The 14,007-nt window shown below is 49.2% G+C and overlaps 1 protein-coding gene across 2 annotated transcripts; it reads left to right on the top strand.

Moving 5' to 3' along the window:
* Positions 1-788: 788 nt before the first annotated feature.
* Positions 789-13,755, top strand: pdgfab (platelet-derived growth factor alpha polypeptide b). 2 transcript variants are annotated; one of them, XM_085933994.1, is made up of 6 exons: positions 789-1,237; positions 2,345-2,444; positions 4,638-4,787; positions 6,137-6,327; positions 10,495-10,627; positions 12,774-13,755. In XM_085933994.1, the coding sequence occupies exons 1-6, from the start codon at positions 1,169-1,171 to the stop codon at positions 12,785-12,787; spliced, it is 657 nt and encodes a 218-aa protein (XP_085790120.1). In that variant the 5' UTR covers positions 789-1,168; the 3' UTR covers positions 12,788-13,755. The 2 variants fall into 2 exon arrangements, with proteins under 2 accessions (XP_085790120.1, XP_085790119.1); XM_085933993.1 differs by lacking the exons at positions 10,495-10,627; positions 12,774-13,755 and having other exon boundaries at positions 6,137-6,665.
* Positions 13,756-14,007: the final 252 nt, after the last annotated feature.

Here is a 14,007-nt window from a genome sequence, read left to right as displayed (position 1 = left end):
CTTGGTGTCCACTTGCTGCCTTTATCAGTCTGCATCCTCAAGCAGGAACTGCTAACCTCCCACGAGATGGATATTTTCTTCATCCTGGCAGGTCAGTTAAACTAATTTCGATTTTTAAATGAATATCTACTTTGCAACACCTGTCATTGCCTTTAAATGAGGAGTTAAACTTTATTTTAGTTGTAGTCACTAAGTAATTTCACTGTGCTGCAGTTCAATGGGATACACACAAGGAGGTGGTTTTGGGGAGCCTGTGGTGGTGATTGTCAAAGAACATAGGTCTCTTGACCTCCTTTTTTTATGAACACTTTGACTTAGTATGCTACTGTCTTAACGTTGGACATGCATGATGGCAGTCATTTGCAAGAGCATCTTGGGGACGTAAGTTTGAGAAACGTGTGTGTGTGTGTGTGTGTGTGTGTGTGTGTGTGTGTGTGTGTGTGTGTGTGTGTGTGTGCGTGCGCGTGTGCGTGTGCGTGTGCGTGTGCGTGCGTGCGTGCGTGCGTGCGTGCGTGCGTGCGTGCGTGTGTGTGTGTGTGTGTGTGTGTGTGTGTGTGTGTGTGTGTGTGTGTGTGTGTGTGTGTGCGTGCTGGTGGAGGAAGGACATGCTCCTAAAATCACCCAAGTAGCTGCCTGCCCTAGCGGAGGGAGACGCAGCAGCATCAGGGAGACGCGAGGGGAGGTGCAAGTGTTGCGGAGCTGCACGCCGCCTCGCTCGCTCGCTCGCTCTATATTAAGCAACCGCTCTCACACTCGCTCGCTCTCACTCCGTTTGGATGCCTCGACGCCAACGGACCACTACTTTTCGCCCCGTGCCTCTTGTTGCATTCGTGATTTCCGAAAGGGGTTTTTCACTGGATTATGGTATTCTCCCCTTTTGGGAGGTGCGTATGAGGCTGTGAAGTACAAGTGCACTGCGCGTCTGGCATTCCTTGGGATTATCACACTTTTTGAGGAGCTGCGTGGAGTAAACAAAAAACACCAACGACGACACCCGCACAGACAACACTTGATCCACGCAAAGGTCGATTGAAGCAGCCCCAAAAGCTCTCGCTTTTTCTCCCCCGCCCTGAGGGGATGGTCGAAGGTCGCCGGGGTCAGGAGCGACTGCGCGGCTCCTCCACGATCGCTTCATCTTGTCTGGGGTTCATTCCAAATTAAAAGGGAGATGAGAGCTGCAATTTACTACTACTACTTCCTGTTGTGGACGACGTACCTTCTGCTGACCACCGCTCAGGTAAGCAGCCCCAAGAAATAACTATGCGCTCAAGTTGTCCAACCCGCTCTGGTTATTTTGGGCTTTTGTCGCCTAATTTGTGTGTAGCCTGAGCCAAGTGGGCAAACTCACGGGTACGGCTCCGGGTGATATAAATAGTCGCCGAGAGACGACCACCAACCAGCACTCCGAGTGGGCTTGGTTGTCGAGGCGCCTTTCCTACCGCGGAGGCGAGCGCAACAAAGTACCGCGCACTTTGCACGTCTACTGGCTGCATCGCCAGACTGCCTCATGCAAAAACAATTCAATGCGTTATTACGTGTAGGTGGGCGGGGGCGTAGGCTAAAATATGAGTAATGATCAACTTAGTACAGTGGAGCCTCTGTTTTCGAACGTCCCGGTTCTCGAACAATTCGGTATTCGAACAAAATATTCGAGATTTTTTTTGCTTCGGATGTCGGACGAAATTCGGTTGTCGAACCTCGCGAGATGAGCCGAGAGGACCCGCATGCCAAGTGACTCTGTTCGTTATTACGTTTTCGTTACTCTGAGGATTGCATCATCTCTAATTATGCCTCCAAAGGAAGCAAGTGGGAGCAGTAAAGCCATCCTAAAACACAAAGTAGCTCCTAAAGCAGTGAGTGCCCGGCGCGCTGCGGTTGCGCGATCGGACCAAATTAAGCTCCCTGCGCACTGAGGTCCTCTTAAATTTTGGAAAGTACATTAGGACTTTAAAAATATTTTCTAAATTTTAGCGACCGCTCTGTCACAATAATGTGACCAGCACGGTGCAGTTGCGCGGTCGGCGACGCGCTACGGTTGCGCGTTCGGCAGTGTGCTGCAGTTGCGCGATCGGAGAAAAATGCGCAAATGAAAAAATGCTTAAAAAAAGCGGGGGCTTTTGATCTGGAACGGATTAATTTTTTCCCATTATTTGTAATGGGAAAATATGATTCGGAATTCGACCGATTCACTTCACGAACAGCCTTCTGGAAATGATTGTGGTCGAAACCCGAGGCTCCATTGTATGTCCGACGCCCTTTTTGTTTTTAACTGCAATTCTCCCGCACACGCATCTGTAACGCTTTCTCCCCTTGTCACCTCCTCCTCGCGTGCCGGGTGCTGAAGGAAGTGCAGCACTTTCCTCAGGAGCTGATCGACAGATTGTCCCGCAGTGAAATCCACAGCATCAGCGACCTCCAGCGGCTACTCGAAATTGACTTCGTAGGTAAATTGCGCCTTATGAACGTTTATGACATATGCACAGCGCTCGGCATGTCCACCTCAGTGTCGAGAAATGTGTTACGTCATGCTCAGCAGTCAGCGCAAATGTTTTTTGGACACACACTTTATTCGATGGAGGCGTGCCACTCCAAACTGTTTTGGACTCCCCATATCGGAGTTGTGCACGTGGCATCAAATCAAAAAGTAGTTTGGATAGAAAGTCAGAAAAGCCAAGTCTCTTCTCTCACGCACAATTCGGACACTGGTCTCTTAGAATTTACGGAATTCGTAATTTGAGCATTGAGCGGTATTTGTTTGGAACGTTTGTCTGTCAGCCGCATTTGCTTCAACACACGGCGTTTTTGCAGCGCGCACGACGTTTTTGCACCACGCTCGCTCGTTAGCTTTCGGGTTAACGCGGCGCCTTGATGCTGCACAACGCCACGAGAAGCGATGCCCATACTTTTTGTTTGGTCGCATGTATAACCCTGAGAGATGAGAATTGACGTGGACTTTGGTTGTTGGGACGTGAGTGGCCGATTGCGCATCCTCTCGATTTCAATGACAGACCAGCAAGTGTCCATGAAATGTTTTACTGCGCATCCAAATTGACTTGTTGTCATAAAGCAAAGTGTCGCGTTCGGCCGACGCTCCACGGGCACTACTTTTGTGGTAATTGCGTGGATGTCGGGAGAGGTATAAGGAGGTGCGTCACCTTGGGCCCGCGCCCACGCTTTTGCTTTTGCCGTGCCGCTCGCTCACTTGCTCGCTAACAAGTGTTGTGCCAGATTTGGTTCCCACGTGAAGATTTGTTTCCCCTGCCGCGTGAGCGCGCACGCCTTGTTTGGAAAGCGAAAAACCGATGCGGCACGGGGTCAGATCTATGTTGTTTTCAATAAAAACATGAAGGACACACGTTTGCGTCAGTCAGTTTTAATTTTCATAAATGATTTATTTCATTTTATTTCTTTAAGTTTATTCGCGTTCGGCCGTTGAAGCGAGGTGTGTTCAAAGACCAATCGTACAGACGGAACATTCAAATACTTCACCAAAAAGCAACGATATAATTACGTGAGCTCTTTGCATAAACCCCGATGCGAAGGAGCTCCAATTTTTGGGGCCGCTGTGAAGATTTGTCCCCCCTGTAATTTGGGCTAGGAAAGAGGGAACCTGTTCAAATTTGCCACTTTACATGAACAGACCCCCAGGAAGACAGAAAAGAAGCCAATTGAAGTCCACTACTCACCGTTCTCAAAATGGGAGGTGGGCACAAATTCTCACAGGTTGATATTTTTATAGAGTTCCTGTTACAATTTCTATCCCCCCTCCCCACCACCTGTCACTTTGTTTGGGACAAAAGGAGCCTTCAGAACTGAAATTTCTTCTCAATCATTCAAATCAATTCATTCAAATCATTCTCGTTCTGAAAGATTTCATCACAAAACGTGTGTGGCTTTTTCTTAAATGAACACGTTTGAAATTGCTATAGTGTCAGCATTTAATTTTAACAAACTGTCATTTTCATGCAAATTAATAAATGCAACAATATTAAGTTGCTTTGAAAATACCTGAATAATAAAGATGGATGAATGATGATCACAATTAAGTATAAGGTATCCTTTGTAAATATACTCCTTGTAGCATGTAATGCTCCCCAAAAAGTGGAGCTCCTTTGCATCGAGGTTTATGCACAGAGCTCACGTAATTATATCGTTGCTTTTTGGTGAAGTGAATGAGTGTTACGTCTATATTTTTCCCGCGGTAGGGGAAACAAATTTTCACGCGGGAACCAAATCTGGCACAACACCTGCCGGGTTCAAACACGCAGCGCGGGATGACTAACGAATTACGCAGCGTGTTTACGGAGGGGCCGCGGGCGTCTACGCGCACACAGGTCGACCCCGCCTCGCCCGCTGAGCAAACACTCACGCTCCGCTTGGGATGTGAGCGGCCTTTATTATTTCATTGCGCCGTCCTCTGTAATATTCGGGCGGCAACCAAAAGAAGCATTATCAGATGACGAGCCGAGCGAGTGGCTTTCCTGGGCGAAAACAACCGCTCGCTCATTGAGAAAGGTCAAGAGTGAGCAAAACCGGCGCAGGCAAATGAGCGTCGTGCGTCAGCGTGCCGACTCAGCCGGGCAGCGCTCGTTTGAAAATTCACCCACGTTAACACCAGCATACTATGTTTTGACGAGGTACGGGAAACGATGTCATCGAGGCCTCGGAGCCTCGCAAGCACCAGCGCGAGCGACAGCACCGGCACAAGAATTCCTCCCGCCTCCCGGCTTACGATGGCGACCTGAAGAGCTCGCAGCTGCATGGCCGCCGCCGCAAGAGAAGCATCGGTAAGACTGGCGTGACGTCGCCGTCGCTACGCACTGACAGCCATTGGCGGGGGATCCCCAACCTGCCCCACTAACAGACGAAATTTGCATCTAATTGACGGCCACTGAAATGACCCATGGGAGCCCAAACTTTCTCCCAAAACGAGGCAAGGCGTCCACTCCGCATTCGGCGTCACAAATACTTTTGTATTCAAGTATGCGACTGACAATCGAGTTTGCTTGATTGAAGAGGAATTTGGAATACAAAAGAGAATTTTCACTAAGGAATGAATAAAAATGAAAAAAAAAAATTCCCCTGCTGCACTCAAGATCCGTTATATATAAATATCCATCCATCCATTTTCTGAACTGCTTTGTCCCCACGTGGGTCGCGGGCGTGCTGGAACCTATCCCAGCCGTCATCGGGCAGCAGGCGGGGAACACCCTGAACTGGTTGGCAGCCAATCGCAGGGTACACATAGACGAACAACCATCCGCACTCGCACTCACACCTAGGGGCAATTTGGAGTGCCCAATCGGCCTACCAAGCATGTTTTTGGGATGTGGGAGGAAACCGGAGTGCCCAGAGGCCACGCGGGCTTGGGGAGAACATGCAAACTTCACACAGGAAGGGCCGGAGGTGGAATCGAACCCGCATCCTCCTAACTGTGAGGCGGACGAGCTACCCAGTGCTACACCGAGCCGCCCTATATAAATATCTGTGACTAATTTATCGTATAAAGATGTTCAAAGCAACTCAATAAGGCTCCACTCAAGACTCTTTGCAAATATTTGTGGGCTTTGGGATGGCGGCGCAGCTCGTCTCTTTGGTGGACTTTTGATGAGATGCGAGACACGCGTCAGGAGAGGAATATGTCCTTGAGCGTGGAAATTCCAGGCATTCAAGGCATCAAGTTGCAGCTTGCCGAGACCTTCTGTCACATTTCTTCAGCAAATGTCGAGCACCCGCTGCGATATCTGATCGAGAGTGTGTGTGTGTGTGTGTGTGTGTGTGTGGGGGGGGTGGGGGGGACGAGAGAGCGAAAGAGAGAGAGCTTGTGCGTCGCGCGACGTGTTCTGGCCCGATGGCAGCGCGCTCGCTTTTGCTCCGATTTCATGCTAAGTGTCCCTAGGCGAGGTTGAGCGTGCCGGAAGCAACTCAAAACTGCTTCATATCTCACGTCCGTACGATTTAGAGGTCTGGCCTCAAGCCCTCGGCAACATGTTTGGGCTCAAATCTCAGGAGAAGACTATTCCAGGCAGCAAGCGCATTCTTCCAAGGCGAGACCAATGAGTCATCAAATAGTTGTCTGCCAAAATGGCACACCTTGGGCAAATTTGAGATGAGCTTTTCTTTTGCTTGCCCCCAGTGGAGGAGGCGGTGCCGGCGGCGTGCAAGACGCGGACGGTGATCTATGAGATCCCCAGGAGCCAAGTGGATCCCACCTCGGCCAACTTCCTGATATGGCCGCCCTGCGTGGAGGTGAAGCGCTGCACGGGCTGCTGCAACACTAGCAACGTGCGCTGCCAGCCCTCGCGCAAGCACCATCGCACCGTCAAGGTAGGCGCCCCCAGGCTAACGTACCGAGAATTGCACTTTGCCAGCCGAGGGAAGCTCACTCCGTTCCAATTCAATGTAAACCTCACTCTCTTCTTTTTCAAATTTGGATTCCATCTCAGCAGCAGACTTGCTATCTGGAGCCTTTCAAGTGAACTCGGTGACCCCGCTCGACGGCCTGCGAGCCTAAACTCAACCGAATCTTGTTGGTGGCCACATCTGATCTTCTTGATCATCCAAAATCCATAAATGGATTTCTCACGGCTGTCTGGCGAGTGTGTGTGTTTCCCTCTTTGTCTTGTCCGGAAGCCTGGAGGACAGACACAGCCGTGTGACAAAGAGCTGAGGACTGAAAGGATTTGATTTTGGTTGGAGTGGTGTTGGGGGGGGGGGGGGGGCGCACGGTTCCCAGAAGCCTCTGTGCGCATACCCCTTTTCTGTTCAGCGTCAAGATCGCAGACACGCTGGTCTGCTGCAGTATTTAGACGCAGCTTCCGGCAGAGCAGCGGGCAGGCTTGGAACCTTCCTTGCCTTGCGCCTTGGAGTCCAGACACAATTGTCTCTGCTCTCCCATCATCGCAAGTTAGGGGCATTGGTGGGCGGCGCATTTGGTACCTGGACCTTACCTGCTGTAAAATACACTCAAACTGTTGTGTGGCCGCTTTCTGTCAGGATTAGTTGCCAAACGTAGGCCACTGCGATATAAAGAGCAGAAATTTTATGGGAGGGGATTTTTAAGACTTTTTGGAGCCTAGGCCAGCTGAGGCAGGGGGTGCTTCCTGGACCCGTTTTTTGCCTCTGTCCAAAAGGCTTGCCTCAGCTTTGCATAGTCTCGCTTCTTTTCTATTCACGTCCCCTCAGAATAAACGTTCATTTTGTGCATGTACTGCCACTTGTTTTGCTTGCACCAGGCCGTGTTGAGGAAAAGAACACACCCGCTGCCACTTTGCATCTTTCCAAACACACTTTGATTGATGTATTTTATGTTTATGGCTTGCACTTTCTTCCTCCATGCCCGCTGTAAAAGCCTGCCCTGTGAATCTGGCAAGACACCAATCATTAGTACGACCAGACTTCAACTGTATGAACCGGTGGCTCTTCTGCCTCTGCGTCCTGTCTTACCCATACGCTTGAGTGTGCTCTGGCATTCTGCGTACAAATGGCAACGCCTCTCTGCTTGTTCTCCCAGCAGTGAAGAGGCCGTGACACAGCTCAAGCTCATTCGGCTTTACTCTTGACGAAAGCCAGGATGAGGCGCCGTGGACCTCCGGTGAGGCCGATGGATTTTGGAAAAGTCGTCTCTGTATATGTTTGTCTCATCTCATCCCTATGGCGTCACTTTGGAGGTCCTCCGGGGTCACCTCCGTTTCAACCTCAGGGGGAGATTGTTTTCATTCGCTCATATGTAAACTCCCCCACTGCAGCGTGTGCCGCAGACCAATTTCCAGGCTGAGGAGTCGCTCGACGACCGCCGCGCCGACCGGATTGCTTCAGTTACTATTTGCTTCAGTTTTTCTTTCCTTTCTCCACTCCCTGGCCCCCCCTGGACCGTGATATGAAGTCGCTCGCCCTTTCCAGCCGTCTGCTTGGTTCACCTCGTTGACCTTCTCCATTGTTCTGCGGGGGGGGGGGGGGGGGATTATGTTTGATATTTGATCTGGCGCCTTCTGCTGCCCTCCGATGTCCACATCTGGCGATCCGTCATACTTGAGGAGTCGTCTTTGCGGGCATCATGGCTCACTTCCAGACGTTTGTTGTTGGGGTGCGTGATAACCCCGCCGCTCGTCAGCCCAAGCGCATGTTGAGACGGGTTGAAGAAGAGGGCAGTGGCAGGCTGTATCACCTCTTTGCGCGTCTCCCCCCCACCCTCCTCGGAAGATCAGCTTTTCTTTCTCGCTGCCTCAGTTCCTCTGAGCTCTTTCTTTTTGCGAGGCACAAGCTTGTATTGTCTCGCTGGCCTAATTTCCTCACCCCTGGCCGGTGAGCCACCCGCTTGGTCACTTGTAATCAATGTATTCTCTAAACATACCCGCAATTTTATTTATTTTGGCTCCATGTTTTTGTCCTTCTTCCAAGCCTCTTGATGTACATCCACATCCTCGTTTTGTTTTCCTTGGAAGGCATGAGTACAACTTTCCCTTCTGTCATGCTCTCATCGGCACTCAGGGAATTCCCAATTAAAAGCGAGCAGGAGGGGGGCGGGGGGGGGGGGGGGGCATAAGCAAAGTGGGTGCATTTCCCAGAGCCCCCGGTCTCACCCCAACCCCGCGGATCAGATATCATTCCCCTAAGCCATTCAAGGGACTCTTTCTCAGGGCCCCGGCTTTCAGTTTGATTTATACAAAGAGTGTAGGGGCCCACTCGTCAGAGCATGGGGGTCTCTTTTCTGATGTGTGTTTTATGTGGGAAGTCATTGACTCTGCGCCGGATAAGGAGCCTTTGTACTCAGTGCCAAAAAGTGCCCGCCAAATAAATCGTGCATGCCTTCCCTGTTAACACCTTTCACAAGAAACACGGGACAAAGTACGTGGTGCAGAAGATTGTTTAAGCAAAGTATGGTTACACCCTCATTCTCCATATGAAGGCCGAATCCTTTTTTGCCGTGCTGTAGGAAGAACAAGTCAGAGAGACTTGATGCAAAAATACTGATCAGTAGGAATTTTGACAGTTGGTGTTGATAACTTGCCCCCTGAAGCAAAAATGGAGTGCACTATTGTGACATTGTTGGTGCTAACAGTGACTCAAAAAGTTGATCACTCACATCATCCGCCTGCGCCCAAATAGCAGTCCATTGAGTGCTCAATAGCGGAAAGTCACGGTTCCCCGAAAGCTGTCCTGCCTGCAACAATCTCCATGGAAATCTGTGAGTCAGGATGGAAGAGGATTGGTCTCATCTGACGCAGTTTTTTTTTCGGGTTAATCAATGCCAGGCCGTCATACTGTTCTCATGTTTTGTTCCCAACAATAAACCCTTGACACGGTCTCCATGCTCTTATCTGGCTCGTGTTTGCGTTCCTTCGGCGGGTAACCTATCAACTTGATGTTAATAGGTAACGCATGAATGTCATTCCATCCCATCATAGTCAGCTTCCAAGCAAGCACGCGGCAGAGTGACTCGTCGCCCATCATCGTGTCAAGGTTCCATAATGGCAAACGGGCATCTCCCGGCTAGACGCCATTGTCCTCTGTTTGTTCAACGCATACCACCGGTTCTTACTCAGCCCCCCCTCCCCACACAGACACACACACACTTTGGGGCGGCCCCCCTGAGCTTTTACTTCACAGCGTTGGCAAGAGTGCCATCATGCTTTGTGAGCACTGACGTGTTTTGTTTGACCAGACAGACGTGCTACGTTCTCTCATCGGCCTGACTCATTCCCCGCTGGGGAGTGGGCCAGCATGGGACGGAGGAAGCAAGCTTCTCGCGGAGGATTGTTGCTTCATATCCTGTCCTGTGCAGTGAACTGAACTTGAGATGAGGTGAAGCAGGAGGATTGCTGGCTTGGATTGGGTTGCGCTGCGCTGCAGTGGGATATTGTTTCCACATGCCCCCCGGGGGCTGGCTGATGAACGTGGAAGTTACCTGCCTGTAGCGTACAGAGCCGCCTCCCCTCTTACGTAAGCTGCCTTGTCTGTACAGCTCCAATCAGAAGGCTTCTAGGTTGAAGGTTCCAAATTCCTGCATTTGTTGTTGCTTTTTGCTACGTTTCAGAAAGGACCCTTCTCTCACAGTTCTCTCTGAATCTGTCCGGGGGTTGAATGGGGCAGACCCTTCTCCTTCCTAGACCTACATCCCAGCCGCCCCTTTTGGGCTCGTCTCTCCAGGGTAGACGCCTTTCAGGAGTTGGTCAAAAGTCTTTATAGCCAGGTGTCCTCGTGCTTCCGTATAAGTTGACATGTCAGGACACGGTGAGAGAGTTTGAGTGTGCCTGGAAGCGAATGCTCCAGGCCTTCAGTTGAAGCATACAGTGGCCAGGGGATTTCCCACTCTTTCCTACCGGAAAAAACTCTTTTTCTTGGGCCGTAAAATTGCTCCTGCAGCTAAACGTTGATTCTTCGGCTGGTATGGCTTGCGAGGACAGCTCAGAGAGCACCCCAGTTGAGCGCTGACCTCAGCTGCAGCGTTCTGCTCAACAATGACCAAGCTTTCTCCTCTCCTCGTCTCTTCAGGTCGCCAAGGTGGAGTACGTCAAAAGGAGGCCCAAGTTGAAAGAGGTCTTGGTACGGTTAGAAGACCACCTGGAGTGCGTGTGCACGTCGCAGCATCACGCCGCCGCCACGGAGCACTTGGATGCAGAAACAGGTAAACCCTCTCACCTGTCTCTCGGCTGCCCATGTTCACCTTTGGTCTGCTTCAGTTTGAACGTTGTATCGCTTTAGGGTTACCGTATTCTTCAGACTAAAAGTCGCTCCGAAATATACGTCGCATTAGCCATAAAATGCACAATAAAGTGAAAAAAAAACATATCGAAGTTGCACCAGAGTATAAGTCACATTTTGGGAGAAATTTATTCGACAAAATCCAACACCAAGAACAGACATGAACGAGCAACAACAGGCTAAAGGATACGGTATGCTAACGTGACATAAACACAAACGAAGAGCTGAGAACGGCCCTGACATAACATTGACAGTTATCCAAATAACTATAACATAAATAACATCTTTATCAAACCATCTGTGTCACTCCAAATCATTAAATCCTTTATGTCAACAATGCCGGGTGTGCGCCGCGCCGCTGACATCGGTTGCAGTTCAAATTATTCCACAGGCCCATATAACGATATATAAATCATATATCAAATAACTATTATATAAGCAAAAATATTATCAAACCATCCATGTCACTCCAAATCATTAAAGCCATCGATCGTCCTTTATGTCAACAATGCTGGTGTGCGCCGCGCCGCTGACGTCGGTTGCAGTTCAAATTATTCCACAGGCCCATATAATTACAAACAACAATTTTATCAAACAATCTCCAAGTCATTAAATCCGGTGATCGAATCCTTTGTCGTTTATGTAGACACCATCGCGTGTGCCCCGCGCCGCTGATGTCAGTTGCATTTCAAATTACAGTAATCCCTTGCTACATCGCGGTTCGTGTTTTGCGGTTTCACTACATTGCAGATTTTTTAATTTTGAAAATTTGTGAATAATTTCACATATAAGTCGCTCCTGAGTATAAGTCGCTGCCGAACCCAAACTATGAAAAAAAACGGGACTTATAGTCTGAAAAATACAGTACTTTCGTCCATTCCCGCTGATAATCACATGACGGCTCGTCGGTTTAGGGTTATTTGTCTCGTGAGTCGCACTCTCGTGCCGATGACGCATCAAGCAAGGTGTTAGCTTCAAATCTAACGACTCTAGGAAGCCCACAATATCCATACATCCATCTTCTGTACCGCTTTGCCCCCACGGGAGTCGCGGGCGTGCTGGAGCCTAACCCAGCCGTCATCGGGCAGTAGGCGGGAACACCCTGAACCGGTTGCCAGCCAATCGCAGGGCACACAGAGACGAACAACCATCCGCACTCGCACTCAGACCTAGGGCAATCTGGAGTGCTTAATCAGCCTACCAAGCATGTTTTGGGGATATGGAAGGAAACAGGAGTGCCCGGAGAAAACCCACGCGGACTCGGGGAGATCATGCAAAATCCACACAGGGAGGGCCGGAGGTGGAATCGAACCCGCACCCTCCTAACTGTGACGCGGACGTGCTACCCAGTGCGCCACCGAGCCGCCCTGAAGCCCACAATAGACCGAAGGAAATAACTCCAAAAATAGACTTACTTGCTGTCCATCTCTTGGGATGCTAAAGAGACATCATCCTGCTGCAGCCTCCGTAAAATGTTTGCTACACATTTTGGGAGTCGTTTGGGCACATTCAATGCATCAATCAAGTCCAAGTCTTTCTGTGGCTCGCATGTCAGGAGAAGAAAGAGGCTACTGTTGTCCTTTGTACTCTGTGCTGCAGAGCAGCAAGATTTCACAGCTTGGCTTTCTCCTGCTGTACCTTTTTTGTCTCCTGCGATGGGTGGAGTTCGCGCTGAGTTAGTGATGTATAAAACCGATCTGCTGAATAATTTAATCATGTGTTATATTCTCTTTTTCTCACTGTGCAATAACAATGTCATCTTGAGTGTAGTCTAGATAGTTTTACTCTTGTGAAAAAAAGTAATGACTATTTTCAATCCAATTTGTGTGTTCTGTTTTAGCCTCTTAAAATCAACCATACACGTTTTGCCCACATATCAGTTTTGTACAAAATGTTGCATGTTTATAATTCTAATGTGTTTAATTGTGAATAGAAAGATACCCTATTTGTTTTGAATTCTAAGTGTAGAGCGACCACATGGGGAATTCTCCCTTGGGAGGCCAATTTTCAGCCAAATGTCTCATTTGTGGGTGCATTCTAACATTCGGCTCTCTGCTTCCCCCCTCCAGTGGACGTGAGGTGAGGACGTCAGTGTGGGCTCATCGTTGCCTCACAAGGAACTTTTCCCTTAAAGACGGACGAACTAAGAAACAATGATGCTAAAGGTGCTCTGCCCCCCCAACAAATAACATTAAAGATGAGCCAGTGACGAAGCAATGGATCAATGGGAGACAAGGAAAAGCGGCGTCGGTTGACCTCCCTGCGGGATTAGAAAAATATCTCGCCCCTCTTGGGCGGCAAGGCAACGGTTGATGCGGCCACCCAAACACTCTTTTCAAACTATTTGGACTTGAGGACGGACGCTTGAGAGAACTTGTCCAATTTTTTGCATCCTACTTTTATTATTTTTGTCTTGCGTGTTCTTTGGACAATGATGGGAGGAGATGCGGGAAAGCCAGTCGCAGGAAGATGCTTTATTTTTGCTATGAAATATATTACACTCAGTTTTCATTGGTTATTGAATGTCCGCTTTTAATCGCTTTTAAAACGCTGTTGGAATTGTATGCAGCCAAGTTATTTTTCAGCCATATCACTGTAATGCTGATAAGGACCAGGCCCACCCAGTCTGCTGTAACACACGCACACACTCACGCACACACTCACACGCACACACACGCAGAGCAAAATTCAAGAGCGACAGAGCAAGCAGAGCACGAACGCGGCCCCGAGCTTGCTGTGAGCCTAACCCCGCTTCGGACGCACGTCAAATGGCAATACTCGCTCGCCAACGCTGGTCCCAGCAAGCCACCGTCAAAGCGCCACGACCGGGCAAAGTCAGACAGTCGTCAACTTGGCCTTATTTATATGCCACCGCGTGTCTCGCCACTGTTTGTTTTTCTTCGCCATCCGAACAGCAACAAGAAAAAATGAATTCAAGTGTTTTTGTTGTTGTTGTTTACAAAGAGAAGACACAACAATCCTTCCTATTGGATAAAGATGGTGGTCATCCTAACTTATCTATTTATGTTCAACAATAAATCTATTTCTGTTCATAAAGTGTGTCTGAGTCTTGATTAAAAGCGGCATGAATCGGAGACAATTCCCACACGCCCATAAGATGATGGCAAAAGCCAAAACTGTTGACAGCTGTTGGTGCGGACCGAAAAGTGGAAAAAGATGGACATGGAAAACGTGAAAGCGTGACCACACTTCAAGGGGGCATCGACCCCCAAACTTTCATAATAAAATGTTCTATGTAAACTCACTATTCTGATGAACAATACAAACTCTGGAATGCGCTCA

Source organism: Syngnathus leptorhynchus, chromosome 16, assembly GCF_054491065.1.
Source record: "Syngnathus leptorhynchus isolate UIUO chromosome 16, UIUO_Slep, whole genome shotgun sequence".
Taxonomy (NCBI): domain Eukaryota; kingdom Metazoa; phylum Chordata; class Actinopteri; order Syngnathiformes; family Syngnathidae; genus Syngnathus; species Syngnathus leptorhynchus.
The sequence above is the reverse complement of the archived record's forward strand: the minus strand, read 5'-3'. Positions and strand labels throughout refer to the sequence as shown.